General features: G+C 47.4%; 1 protein-coding gene across 1 annotated transcript in view; it reads right to left on the bottom strand.

Annotated features, from left to right (window-relative positions):
* Positions 1-2,335, bottom strand: part of LOC117042535 (DLA class I histocompatibility antigen, A9/A9 alpha chain-like) — a 67,746-nt gene extending 65,411 nt beyond the window's left edge. The window contains exon 1 of the mRNA XM_033142077.1: positions 2,181-2,335. Coding sequence (XP_032997968.1) covers positions 2,181-2,256 — 76 coding nt within the window. The 5' untranslated portion in view covers positions 2,257-2,335. The remainder of the gene's footprint in view (positions 1-2,180) is intronic.
* Positions 2,336-13,063: the final 10,728 nt, after the last annotated feature.

Here is a 13,063-nt window from a genome sequence, read left to right as displayed (position 1 = left end):
CAAAGATCCAAAAATGAGGCACACGAGAGACCCCAAAGTGAGGAGGAACTTGAAGGAACCAGTGGTCTCCACCACCCTTCGCCCTCCCAAAGCCCCCCTGCCCAGCCCTGTAGCAAACAGTGAGGGGGCAGCCCCCCATATGGAGAGGGTTTAAGAGAGAAATAACAGGTCTTACTCTTTAGTTTTTAAAGTTTTGCAAGTTACTGTGAGAATTCTTACGCCACAAGCAACTATCAAACTAAGGATAGTATTATATTCATACCATTTTCCTTTGTTGTTGTTGTTCAGTCGTTCAGTCGTGTCCGACTCTTCGTGACCCCATGGACCAGAGCACGCCAGGCACGCCTATCCTTCACTGCCTCCCGCATTTGGCCAAACTCATGTTAGTAGCTTCGAGAAGTTTGGCCAAACTCATGTTAATAGCTTCGAGAACCATTTTCCATTAGAGAACCCCAAACACTATTTACAATAAAAGCAAACAATTTTGGGGGGGGGGGCATAAACATAAGAAAATAACCAACCAACCCAAACTAGATAATCATATTCTTCAATAAAGAGGATCACAGAGCAAAATAAATATTATCTCCCTCATCTCATAAACAGTAGAGGTCAAGGAGAATTCCCACACAATCTCAACATCATATTCCCCCTTCCCACCCCCCAAAATGCCCTGCTGGTATCTCCAGATCTTTCTCCCTCCCCATGAAGAATAAGGCGGTCTCACAAGAGACCATTTTTCTTTGGGCAAACCTATACAGATACGTAAATGTTGACGAGTTTTGGCCTCTCATTGCTAATTTTAATTATTTTGTAATGCTTTCAACTGTTTTTATTATTTTACTGTTTCCTGTAAATCAGTTAAGAGTTTTTACCACAATCGAGCATAATATACATTTTTTTAGTTAAACAAAAAATGAGTGGCAATCCCAAAAGGAGAAAAACACCAAAGGAATGTGGAATTAAGAGTTTACTAGTGTTAAACACTTGAATAGTATGCAGAGCCAGTCGATGTCTAGGAGCTCCAGAAGCCAGGCAGAGACTCCAACTTTTTTGATGGGGGGGGGGGAGAATCTAAAAGGAGGGGGTATTCAAGGGGAACCGGGCTGCAGGGTGGGGGCCCCAATTGTTTCTCAGGAGTTGCTTGTGCCCTTCATCCTAAACCAGTGTTTTTCAACCACTGTTCCGCGGCACACTAGTGTGCCGCGAGATGTTGCCTGGTGTGCCGTGGGAAAAATGGAAAAATTCAAGAGAATTACTTTATATATAGTCAATATAGGCACAGAGTTAAATTTTTTAACATTTTCTAATGGTGGTGTGCCTCGTGATTTTTTTCATGAAACAAGTGTGCCTTTGCCCAAAAAAGGTTGAAAAACACTGTCCTAAACTACTTGGCATGTACAAAACGTTGTTAAAGGGGCTGTACAGAAACGGCACAGAGAAGCATAATTTACAAAATCTACATTTCTGACAGGCAACAGAAAGGTTTTTTTGGGGCGGGGAGTGGGGGAGTTACAATTGTAAAGCAGGAGAACCTGACGATGAATTTGCCGGTGAAAGGGAATTCCAGAACAAAACAAGATTGGGAATTGCGGGTGGGGACCCCGAATTCAGACGTTTCCCCCCCGCAATGAAGTCAGCTCTACACGCGTCCAGCTCCCACCCCCAGGCTGGTCTCCTGAGTTTTTATTTGAGTTTTCAGAGCGGCTGAGAATTAAATCAGAAGAGGGAAGGTAAAATATAGAAGAGGAGAGACACTGTACTGTATCTATCTGTCTGTCTGTCTGTCTGTCTGTCTGTCTCTCTCTCTCTCTCTCTCTCTCACACACACACACACAGACACAAAAACACACAAACCAGAGTCAACACCAAGGTGCAGGGGACGGGACATCGGAGTCACTTTCCCCACCATTAATCCTGCCAACACCTTCAAGCTTTGTTTCGTTTTTTGCTTGAGCTGCGAGCGGACCCTGCCCCGGACGGCATACAAAACAAGCAACAAGTCCTAGGAATTGAAATAGATATTTGGAAAGGGATCCGGCTCCACTTCGTACAAGAAACTCCCCGGCCGCCCCTTTCACTGCCCACGAAATACAATTCATAAAGAGTCGTGAGTGCCCCCCCCCAAAAAGGGACTTAAGTGCAAATGATTTCCTCCCCCCGCCCCAGAGCACAGTCCTTACCTGCGCAGTCCAGGAGCAGCAGCAGGTGGGCAGCCACCCACAAGATCAGGGGGGCCCAGCGGAGGAGGACCCCCATCTCCCCCAAAACGAAGCTCCCTTTTCCTCCTCTTATTCCAGCGACGTCCTTCTCCCTCCGCCGCTCTGAGTCCCGCTCTCTGCCCCGCCTGCGGAACCATCAGCAGCGGGAGCCGGGATTGGGCGAGGGGATAATATTCCGCCAATCGGAAATCTGCGCGCAGATGGCGGCAACGGTTGCCGGGCAGAACTAGAAGCGCAAGTTTGGGAGCGAGGCCGGAGAGGGAAAGAGAAAGTGATCGCAGCTCCTCCCTGGGAATGGCCGCCTCCCTCCCTCCCTCCCCCTGGCAGCTCTTCCTGTCCTACCCTGCAGGGAGGGCGGAGGGGGGTTGCCAGGGGAGGACCCCCCCCGGTTCAATCCCCGCATCTCCAGGGGGGTCTGGGAATGCCCCCCTCTCTGAAACTGGGGAGAGGGGCTGTGAGATCCTGAGCGAGATGGACTCGTGGGCTGAGTCAGTGCAAGGCAGCCTCCTGGGTCCCCTTTTTAAGAAGCCCTCGGATGGCTGATAGCTCCCTTCTTCTTCTTCCTCCACTGTCAGAGGCAGGAAATGCATTAGCACCCCACTCGCTGGGTGTCCCTCCCTCCCGTCTTCCTTGCATGCTTCCTTACTGGGGCATCTGGGTGGCCACTGGGAGACCACCATGCTGGACTGATGGGCCCCCTGGGTGTGATCCAGAAGCCTGGCTCGTCTCCTGAGTCCCTCTATCTAGTGGCAGAGGGTTCCAGCGGTTAACTGTCTGCCTTGTAAAGAAATGCTCAGTGTTACAACTAAGACTGAACCTCAGGCTTGAGGTCAAAACACACAGAGAGACAGAGAGACGCCACACAGAGAAGCGTAGCAGATGCTGGGAGACTGACAAACAGGTTTGCTACCAGCACATGCTCAGGCCAGAACCCACCAGCTTGCCACAATTTCCTTTCCTATGTGTTTTTTAAAGGGGGCATTTTATATCTCCACATATCTCAACTTCCTTCTGTCATCACATTGACCCAAGCATAAGTTGCCCTCCCCCTGCCTTGGACCCTCTAAGCCTGCAGGCCCAGGGGAGTTGGGGTCAGGGAGGCCCCCTTTGCACAGTCAGCAAGACCCAGCGGCTGCCAAACCTCTTCTGGAAGGCCCTGAGCAAAGGCTGAGTGCTTGGCCCAGAGAGAGCTTGGCCCACATCCCACTTGCAGAAGCCTGAACGTTTGAAACATGAGCTAAGCATGGGATACACAGAGAAGCTGCTGCCTTTTCCAAGAAATCAGGAAAGAGACAAGTAGTGGCTGCTCCTTGCCCAGGTACAGGGAAGCTTTTGATTTCATTGGGGGGGGGGGCTGTGAAGTCGGAAGCTAAAGAATTATTTGGGAGTTTTCTTTTTCCCAAGCAGCATGAAAAGGGCGAGCTGCACAATCTCTCTCATCCCTATTTTCCCTTGTCTGATGCCAAAGTATTATTGTCAGTTTGGGGGGGTGGGGTTAGTCTGCAGGATGCCTGAGTCCCTTCTAATTCCTGGGGTCCTGGATCCAGCCAAGGTTGAAATCTAATGGAGGGATCCATTGTAGAACTATCTCAGTGAGATGATGGCCGTAGATGTCACCTAAGCACCCTCACTAGTATAACCAAAGAAGTTGCTCTCACCCCCCAAACTGCCTGGTAGTTTGGCCCTTGTGTGTGAGCTGGGCTGAAAGGAGTCTGCAGGCGGAGAAGCTGTTTCAGCGCCAGGCTTGATTTCTGTTGGATGCCAAGGCTGTGACTCCTCCGGGGTGAATGCTGTGAGACCCTCCATCAAAGGCTCAGGTGGTATATAGGTGGAAATAAACCCCACACCCTAAAGACTGTCCCTCCTTCTAAGGAAACCAAACTCTCTGTGTAAATGCCTGGATCCCCTGGAATCTTGCCCCTCTCAGAGACTGGGGTGCTGTGTGAGACAGTATATTCAAAGCATATATGAAGAAAACAGCCGCCATAATCATTTGCAGAAAGGGAGAGACTGGGGGGCAGCTGGACCAGCGTCCAGAGTCAGTGATGGGCTGGATGAGGGTCAACAAGCTGAACCCCCCTCCCCCAACAAGGTGCAAATGCTAAGAAGGGAAATGCCATTCGCCCCGTCCTAAACATTGACAAATGTGTCAAATAGTTTACATTTTGTTCTGTTGCTGCAGGATATCTCTTGGATGGCTTTAAAAGAGGTTGAGACTAATTCATGGAGGAGGAGAGGGTTATGGATGGTCCCCAGCCACGATGGCTCTGCTCTTGCTCCCCATTTGGAGGCATCTTCACTTTTCACCTGCTCCATCTAGTTTTTCCTGGACAGGGATAGTCTGCCCACAAGGATCCATGTTCTGCTAACCTCCTGGCAGGATTATTGCAAAATGTGTTGTTTTCCCCCCAATACAGTAGGGATGCTTCGGCTGGTACAAGATAAACCTGACAGGATTTTCAATGCCGCAGCTCATTTAGACCAAATATTGGCAGGGCCGAAAGAGCCCTCTGCCTATTTGTCTGGTTTTGAGTTCAATTCAAAGTCCTAGTCTTGTTTTAGAAAGTCCTTGGTGGCTTGAGGCACCTTCTCCTCCCCTGGTCTCCTCTGTGGAGACTTTTCTCCCTCTCCTTTCCCTTCTTCGTGGAAGTGGAATGGACGACAACTACTAATGGCCAGGAGGAAAACGTTTTGTTCTTCATAGACTTTTAACGATTTTTCTGGACTTTAGACATTGCCAGTAGCTCTGTTTTCCTGCTATATAGCTTTGATATGTGATTTTAAACCACCCTTAAATCAATTTAGAGAAATGGTGGCATGAAAATGAACAAATAACGAAAGCAGCTGCTTGAGGCAGCCTCTTCGGGAAAGAGGAGGCCGCCATTTCACCACCTTATCTGCTTCACTGCCAGCCCTCTACAAAATGGCTTCCGTCCCAACAAGCAGGCCGGGTGGGGCTGCCTCAGTCTCCCCGCTTCCCTCCCTACAGAGGAGACCTTGGGTGCAAGGGAGAGCTGCCAAACAAGGCAGAAACAGAAACCACAGCAGCCCACAGATCAGGTTGCCTGACGGGGAGATCGGCAGGCAGAAATGTCACTCAGGGGAAGAAGTTTTCTTTCTCCACACGATGCCCCTCAGTGCCAAGATGGGGAGACCTTTGGCATTTTTGCCTCTTGGCCTGTCCTGTCCCCTCTCCAGCCTTGGAAAGACCCGTCTCCCTCAGCATGCAGGACAAAACCCTGAGCCTCCACAGCTCTCTTCCTCAAGGCCAAATGGCCAGGACTCCTGGGTCCCCTTTGGGAGAAGACGTGGCAGGAGCCAGGACTCCTGGGTCCTCTTCCTGGCAGGCAAAGACATCTTCCTCTCTAGCTGATTCTGCCTTTCAGAAAATGAATATTTATATCCAGGTGGCATTCATATTCTCCTCATAATGGCCCTGACAGGCCCAAGGTCCCTGAGAGATATTTGTGGCTGTGTGAGGATTTGAACCCGGTTCTCCCAGACTCCAATATCCCAGTCAAACCACAGCCCCACACAGGATCCTTGTAGGCTTTTCCACCTCTCAAGACCAGGCCCTGCAGGGACATCTCTCCTGACGTTATTTTTGTCCCGTTCTTGGTATCATGTGGAAACAGCAACGAGTCTTCTTTCCCCTTAAAGGCTAACAAATAGATTATGGCGTAAAAAACGTCCTTGGTGTGGTTCTCCGTTCCAAACTGGATTGTTTCCCAGGGGACTTTGCCCCCTTCTGCCTCCCTCAGCAACCTCTGAGTCAGGTTGGAAAGTCCCAGGGCTGTTCCCAGAACAAGGCCTTTTTATTTTTAATGTTTGTTTTCATTTTTTCTTATAAGATGAATAGCTGAGGGTGCAGTAAAGAGTCTTTGGCGAGTTACAATAATCTAAATTTCGTTTGCATGCCAAGCTAGCAAAGGAATCTCAAGCAACTGCATCTCAGGCTGCTTGACTGACATTTCTCACAGGAACGGAAAAACGGAGGCAGATTTTTCTGAGGTAGTACTCATTATTCATTAATACTGGGGTTTGTGTGTGTTTGTTTCTTGCCCTCACGCTCTCTCTCTGCCACAAGACACCCTCACCCATTTCTCCACAGTCCCTTGTTGTATTTTCTCGCTTTCCCCTTTTTGTGATCCTCCACTGCCCCCTGCCGGATGCTTTCTTCCCCAGCTGAAATGGAAATCAGGTTATTTCTAGGAAAATCTTCAAGGAACCAGTTGAAGCAAGTCACAGGTTGCGGGGAGGGGAATGACAAGATTCTCCCAAATGTCACATATTTGGAATTGGTGCAAGTGGGTGCCTGCCTGCCTATGGTATGGAAAAGCCAAAATATATAAACTTTTACAAATCACGTAATTAGAAAAAAACCTATTTAGAGTATGGGGAAGGTATAACTACTTATTAGAAAGAAAAACACCACTGTGGATATCCCCAGTGGAAGCTACGACCAGGAAAAGAACAAATATGGATAAGCAGTGGTTAACTCACAGTGAAATTTTATACCTTACAGGACAGGAACCAAAACTGAGAAATCTCAAGGAATTAAGAAATCTGGTTACCAATTAGCTACAGGTACATCATATTAATGAATTGTTTAAGATAGATAGGAGAAATGGCTTTGCAGAACCAAAGTCTCAGTTTACCAAAGACCTATTAGATACAAGTATTAAATTATTATTAAAAATGTACAAACTGCTGTTGGAGTGGGAAACAAAAGAGGAAGTTTGAAATTTAGCAGGATTAAGTGGGCACAAGTTGTGGGTCACAATATTGATCATGAATTATGGGGAAAGTTGTGGAAAATAAATATGAATTTTACAGCATGTTATGCGAGATAAAAGGAAGTATGATGAAAATGGCTCATGGATGGTATTTAACACCCCCCACCAGATTGGAAAAAATGTCTAAAAAAGAAAAAGGTTTATGTTGGAAGTGTAATGAAATTGAGGGATCTTTTATTCACATGTGGTGATCGTGTAAAATCATTAAGGAATATTGGGAAACTATATATAATGAATTAAAAAAGGATACCTAAAAAAAACTTTCCCCAAAACACCTGAAATTTAACTTTTGGGGATGGTAACAACAGTTGGTCCCCCCCCCAACTTTTGGGGATGGTAACAACAGTTGGTCCCCCCCCCCAAAAAAAAACAAAAGAGTTTGTTACTATCCATAAGTTAGAACCTTATTGGCACAAAGGTGGAGAACAAGGATAGTACCCACTCAGGAAGAATGGCAGTGTGAAATGTTTGAACGTACTGAACTGGCTGGTCTGACAAACAGGATAAGAGAAAACAAATATAAGGAACATAAGGAGGAATGGATAATGTTTATTGAATATTTCAAGAACCAGTATCAAGAAAGACATATCTTAGCGGGTCTCGTATGAATCCAGCAGTTGAAATAGATGAGAGTATTTAATAGATAACAAATTGGATGATTAAAAATATGTGGATTACGCAGAGTAGTAGAAAAGCAAAGGAACCAGGAAAAGTGTGGAAGGGATATGGTATATTTATACATGCTGTATTTGGTATGATGTTGTAAGTGGGACAGGGGAAGAGGAGGGAAGGAGAGGGGGGTTAAATATTCTCTCTGTTCCCGTTTTTGAAAAGGCAATTAAAAAACAACAAATAATTGATCCCCTCCCCACGGAGGCCTGTTTTCAAGGTGGACACCCACCCCCACCTGCCCCACTTACCAATGGAGGATTGGTAAAGGTAAAGGGACCCCTGACCATTAGGTCCAGTTGTATCCAACTCTGGGGTTGCAGCGCTCATCTCGCTTTACTGGCAGAGGGAGCTGGCATACAGCTTCCGAGTCATATGGCCAATGACTAAGCCGCTTCTGGCGAACCAGAGCAGCGCACGGAAACGTCATTTACCTTCCCGCCGGAGCGGTACCTATTTATCTACTTGCACTTTGTGCTTTTGAACTGCTAGGTTGACAGGAGCAGGGACTGAGCAACAGGAGCTCACCCCGTCGCGGGGATTCAAATCGCTGACCTTCTGATCAGCAAGCCCTAGGCTCTGTGGTTTAACCCACAGCGCCACCCGTGTCCTTGGTAGAGCTGCTTAAATGTTAACATAGGTCCAGTTTTGGGCAGGCTCATTCGGGTCTCATCTCACACACTGGGATGGTATGAAACTGCAGAAATAAAGAACAGGAGTGTTTCAAAGTTAATCCAACATCATGGTGAGGGGTATCAGCATTACAGAGCTAGTGGGAACCCAAAGGCCGTCTAGTCCAGCCTCACAAGGAAAGCCACCATCCCTCATGCCTCATCAGACCCAAGATATGCTAGGACAGTGGTGGCGAACCTATGGCAAGTACACTTCCATGCCGGGGGTGAAGGAGAGGAGGGCATGCGCGCACCGTCCAGAGTCTGTGGCACCAGGGCCTGGCGAGTGAGGGCCCCAGCAGGCATTGACTTTTGATGCGCCAGGGCCTCCCACCAGTCTGTTTTTCCTACTTGAGAGTAAGCTGTCTTGAGTTCAGCAGGGCTTAGCTCCCAGATCAGTAAGCACATAAAGATGGCAACCAAAGAAGGCGCTGCAGGGTTTACAGGTCCCAGTCTACAACCTTCTAGGATTATACAATAAAATAATACTGACACAGAAATAATTCGGGATGCTTTGCAACCATCAGTGCAGTTCTCCATGTGTTGCCTCGACGTACTATTATCTGCGCATGTCCATGTGCAAATGATTTGCAGTGCTCCAATGTCTCCTTGCTTTCTGCCAAGACCCATTGGACGTAGCATAACTCACACACCAAGGCCAGCTCAATACATTTTGACACCTGAGGCGGCCCCCAAAATGGCATCCCTCACCCAACCAGGGAAGAAGGGGTGAGGGAAGATTTATATCAAGGGTGGAGGGAGAAAGAGTAGCTCATTTTAAATGGTATTGTTTTAACATTTTGATGTTTGCTGCCCTGAGCTCCTTTGGAAGAGTGGGATAAAAATTTAAAATAAATATTTTGGGGGATCTACTTTTCATCTCAGTGGGAGAACTTCCTCCTCGGATTGCGGATTTTCAGGGCAAACCTGCCTTGGTCACCTCCCACCACAACCTGCCCCAGATCAGATATCTACATATTTCTTTTATTATATTCCCAATCCTCCTTTATTTCGTCCTGGAACCAAAGGCAGCATCCAGGTGGTCCCCCATCCAGGCACTGACCAGACTTCAGAGCCTCTTGGCCTCATGTAACTTAATCCCACCCCTGCTAAACCACAGATTCTGTCTCCATTTCGCTTTGGGCTCTAGTTCTTCAGTCACTTTGCACGGGAGACCAATTATTGGCACCTCCCTGCCAGAGTCTGTGAATATTCTCAGGAGATGTTGATCTCTGGAACTCCTGTGCTAAGAAGGAAAGAACCAATAAAGACGCAGGAGGGGCACCCTTACTTATTTAAGTCAAACTGATATTACAAAATAATTGTAATTATATTATTTATACCCTGCTCACCTGACTGGGTTTCCATTAAAAACAGAGTAAAACTTCAAACATTAAAAACTTCCCTAAACAGGGCTGCCTTCAGGACAAATAAATAACAACAACATCCAGTGTCTTCAAAGCAAGGTGCAGCAAATCCGTTGGGTTAGGCAAGAAGAGTTCTGGGGCCTCAGGAGTTATTGCATTCTTATTTCTGGGAAAGAGTCTCCTTAAGTAAGAGGAGGGAAAGAAGATGGTGGGAATCACATGGTGGAAACCGCAGAGAGGTGAAGGATGTTCCTCAAGGGCCACAGGTGAAAAAGGAAGAATGGGTGAGATAAAAATTAGGCAAATTGAAGGCAACAGAACTAGTTCATTTGGAAGAGTTCATCATGTGGTCCGACTCTCAGTGGGTCACCCCTCCTAGAAGACTGTGGGGACCAGGCAACAAGTCTCATGAACTGAAGGCCTGCAGCCCCCCAAAATGGGCTGCTTATTTCAGATAAGCTCCTTGCTGGCTTCCTCTTTGGCTGTCAGCAGGATGAGTCCCTCTCATCTCCTTTAGGAAAGTCTCCTCTATCCTTCTCTCTTGGCTGCTCAATCTCCCCATCCCTTTTAAAAGCTTTTAGTTGTGTATATCTGGCACATTTCTGATTAATACAGACACATTTCTGAAAATCAGCTGCAAAATCCATCCGAAAAACATGATTCTCCTCAAATTCAAGTTACAGCTGGAGTCAGAATGGACGGGTGAGAGCCAGGATTAAGGAACATCAGAAACAGCATTAAAGGACAGCAGGAGCTCTGAGCCTCTGCATTTCACAGCCAAACTTGGGCAGGCTCCTTCTGGTCTCATCTCACACACTGGGATGGTATGAAACTGCAGAAATAAAGAACAGGAGTGTTTCAAAGTTAAGCCAACATCATGGTGAGGGGTATCAGAATTACAGAGCTAGTAGGAACACAAAGGCCATCTAGTCCAGCCTCACAAGGAAAGGCACCATCCCTCATGCCTCATCAGACCCAAGATATGCTAGGACAGTGGTGGCGAACCTATGGCAAGTACACTTCCATGCCGGGGGTGAAGGAGAGGAGGGCATGCGCGCACCGTCCAGAGTCTGTGGCACCAGGGCCTGGCGAGTGAGGGCCCCAGCAGGCATTGACTTTTGAAGCGCCAGGGCCTCGTGCCAGCCTGTTTTTCCTACTCGGGAGTAAGCTGTCTTGATTTCAGCAGGGCTTAGCTCCCAGATTAGTAAGCATATGAAGACGGCAACCTAAGAAGGGGCTGCTGGGTTTACATGTTTGCTGAGCTTTCCTGCGGAAACCAACAGAAAAATTCATTCTGTGGAGGCTGCGATCAAACAGCAGCCAAAGAAATGGCTAATAATAATATATTATTTATACCCTGCCCATGTGGCTGGGTTTGTTTGTTTGTTTTTATTTGTATGTGTGCGCACAGACAATCATTATTATCTCATATTAAAAACTGGGAGAGGGTGGCTCTTAGTACAGCCCTCCAGTGTATGCTAGAGGCCAAAATTTTGGAACCTTCTGGAAAAAAATGTATTTCCAAGGTTTGATGGCTCATAACATCACTTTGTTTTGGAGTAATACCAGTGCTTTTTTTCTGTGGGGACACAGGGGTAAGCATACCCCTAAACGTCTTGTGAATTTAACGGGAGAGGAATTTCACTATTTTTCCTGATTTGAACTGTATTTATTTTCCACCGGTGGTGATTTTCTTGGGTCAAAATGAGAGGAGTACCCCTAAACATTTTTAAGAAGCAAAGCACTGAGTTATACCATAAAATTATATATCAATGGAAAGATAATTTAATGAAGAATGTAATGCAATAACTATTATGAATGATTATTTATTGTATCTGAAGAAGTGTGCATGCGCACGAAAGCTTATATCCCCCCCCAAAAAAATTTTTTGTTGGTCTCTAAGGTGCTACTGGACAAGTTTTTGGGATTATTTTTATATTTCAACTGCATTAGACTGACATGTCTACCTACCTTTGAAACACACAGAAAAAAAATGAGATATATAGGTTAAATAGCAGTGTTGGCACTTTGCGATAATTAAGTGGGTTTTGGGTTGCAGTTTGGGCACTCAGTCTCTAAAAGGTTCACCATCACTGTGCTAGGAGCACCACCAAAATGGGCCTGCAGAGCAAATGCCTGCAGAGGGCAGCTCAAGAAAGTGAGCCAAGCTGCACATTTTGGGGAAATACCGGAAGGACACAAATGAGTCCTAATGGAAGGAAAAATTCCTTCCAGAACCCAAAATGTGACTCTTTCTCATTCAGATCCTGGGTAGAACCCATCTGGCAGATGGCAAGGATCCTCCATGGAGCTCAGATGGACAGACAGAATGAGTCACAAGAGCTATTTTCAGCTCAATGGACACTCCAGATCAGGCATCCCCAACCTTCGGCCCTCCAGATGTTTTAGACTACAATTCCCATCATCCTTGACTGCTGGTCGTTAGCTAGGGATCATGGGAGTTGTAGGCCAAAACATCTGGAGGGCCACAGGTTGGGGATGCCTGCTCCAGATTATGTCACTCTTGGAAACCCTAGGGTGGGTAAGAGGAAAGAAGAAGCTTTTCAGAATTTTGGGGTGTTCCCCACAAAGTATTCTGCAAGAGCCCCACTTTGCCCCCACCTGCACCCCCACTTACCACTGGCGGAGCTGTCAGGCCCCTGGTCGCTTGCTGCAAAAGGGAGGAAACACAGCAGTCAGGATCCCGAGGAGGGAGATCCCCCCCAGCCCTTCTCCTCTCTCCTTCCACCCTCATCCCAAATCAGTCTCAATCTGGGGATGTTCAGGGACAGGCAGCCCACAGGCAAGGGGGCTGAAGGACAGCACTGGAGGGAGAAGCAGATGTTGGAGGGCAAAGAGAGATGGGCACAGACTGGCATGGAGGCAGGGGGGACTAGAGCGGGGGTGGGTGCGATCTGGGCAGGAAGGGGGCAGAAAGGCAGAAGGTGGGGGGAGAGTAGTGCCGAATCTGGAGGGGAGGGTTCCTGACACCCACAGACTTGAGCCAACCAATCAAATATTTAGCTTCAGGTTCTAGTAAATTAAACAACCAGAGATCCCTCTCTCCCCACACCGTTGGCTCTTCCTCCTACTGCTGGTTGAAGCCCCTCCCTCAGCCGACAGTCTCTCTGCAGCCTTTTCCTGGCCCTGATGGACCCCTTGCTGTCCACAGACCGGCTGAACAGACAGGCTTCAGCTTGCCATCAGGGTCTTGTGCTTAAGGACTAGGCCACCACCGTGTAAATTTTTGTCTGTTTGTAACCTGTTCCTGCTCCATATTTGGGGGAAATATGTCAGACAGAGAGAGGGGAGGAGTCACTCACTTGAGGCTGCGTTGTAGG

Source organism: Lacerta agilis, chromosome 2, assembly GCF_009819535.1.
Source record: "Lacerta agilis isolate rLacAgi1 chromosome 2, rLacAgi1.pri, whole genome shotgun sequence".
Lineage (NCBI taxonomy): Eukaryota > Metazoa > Chordata > Lepidosauria > Squamata > Lacertidae > Lacerta > Lacerta agilis.
The sequence above is the reverse complement of the archived record's forward strand: the minus strand, read 5'-3'. Positions and strand labels throughout refer to the sequence as shown.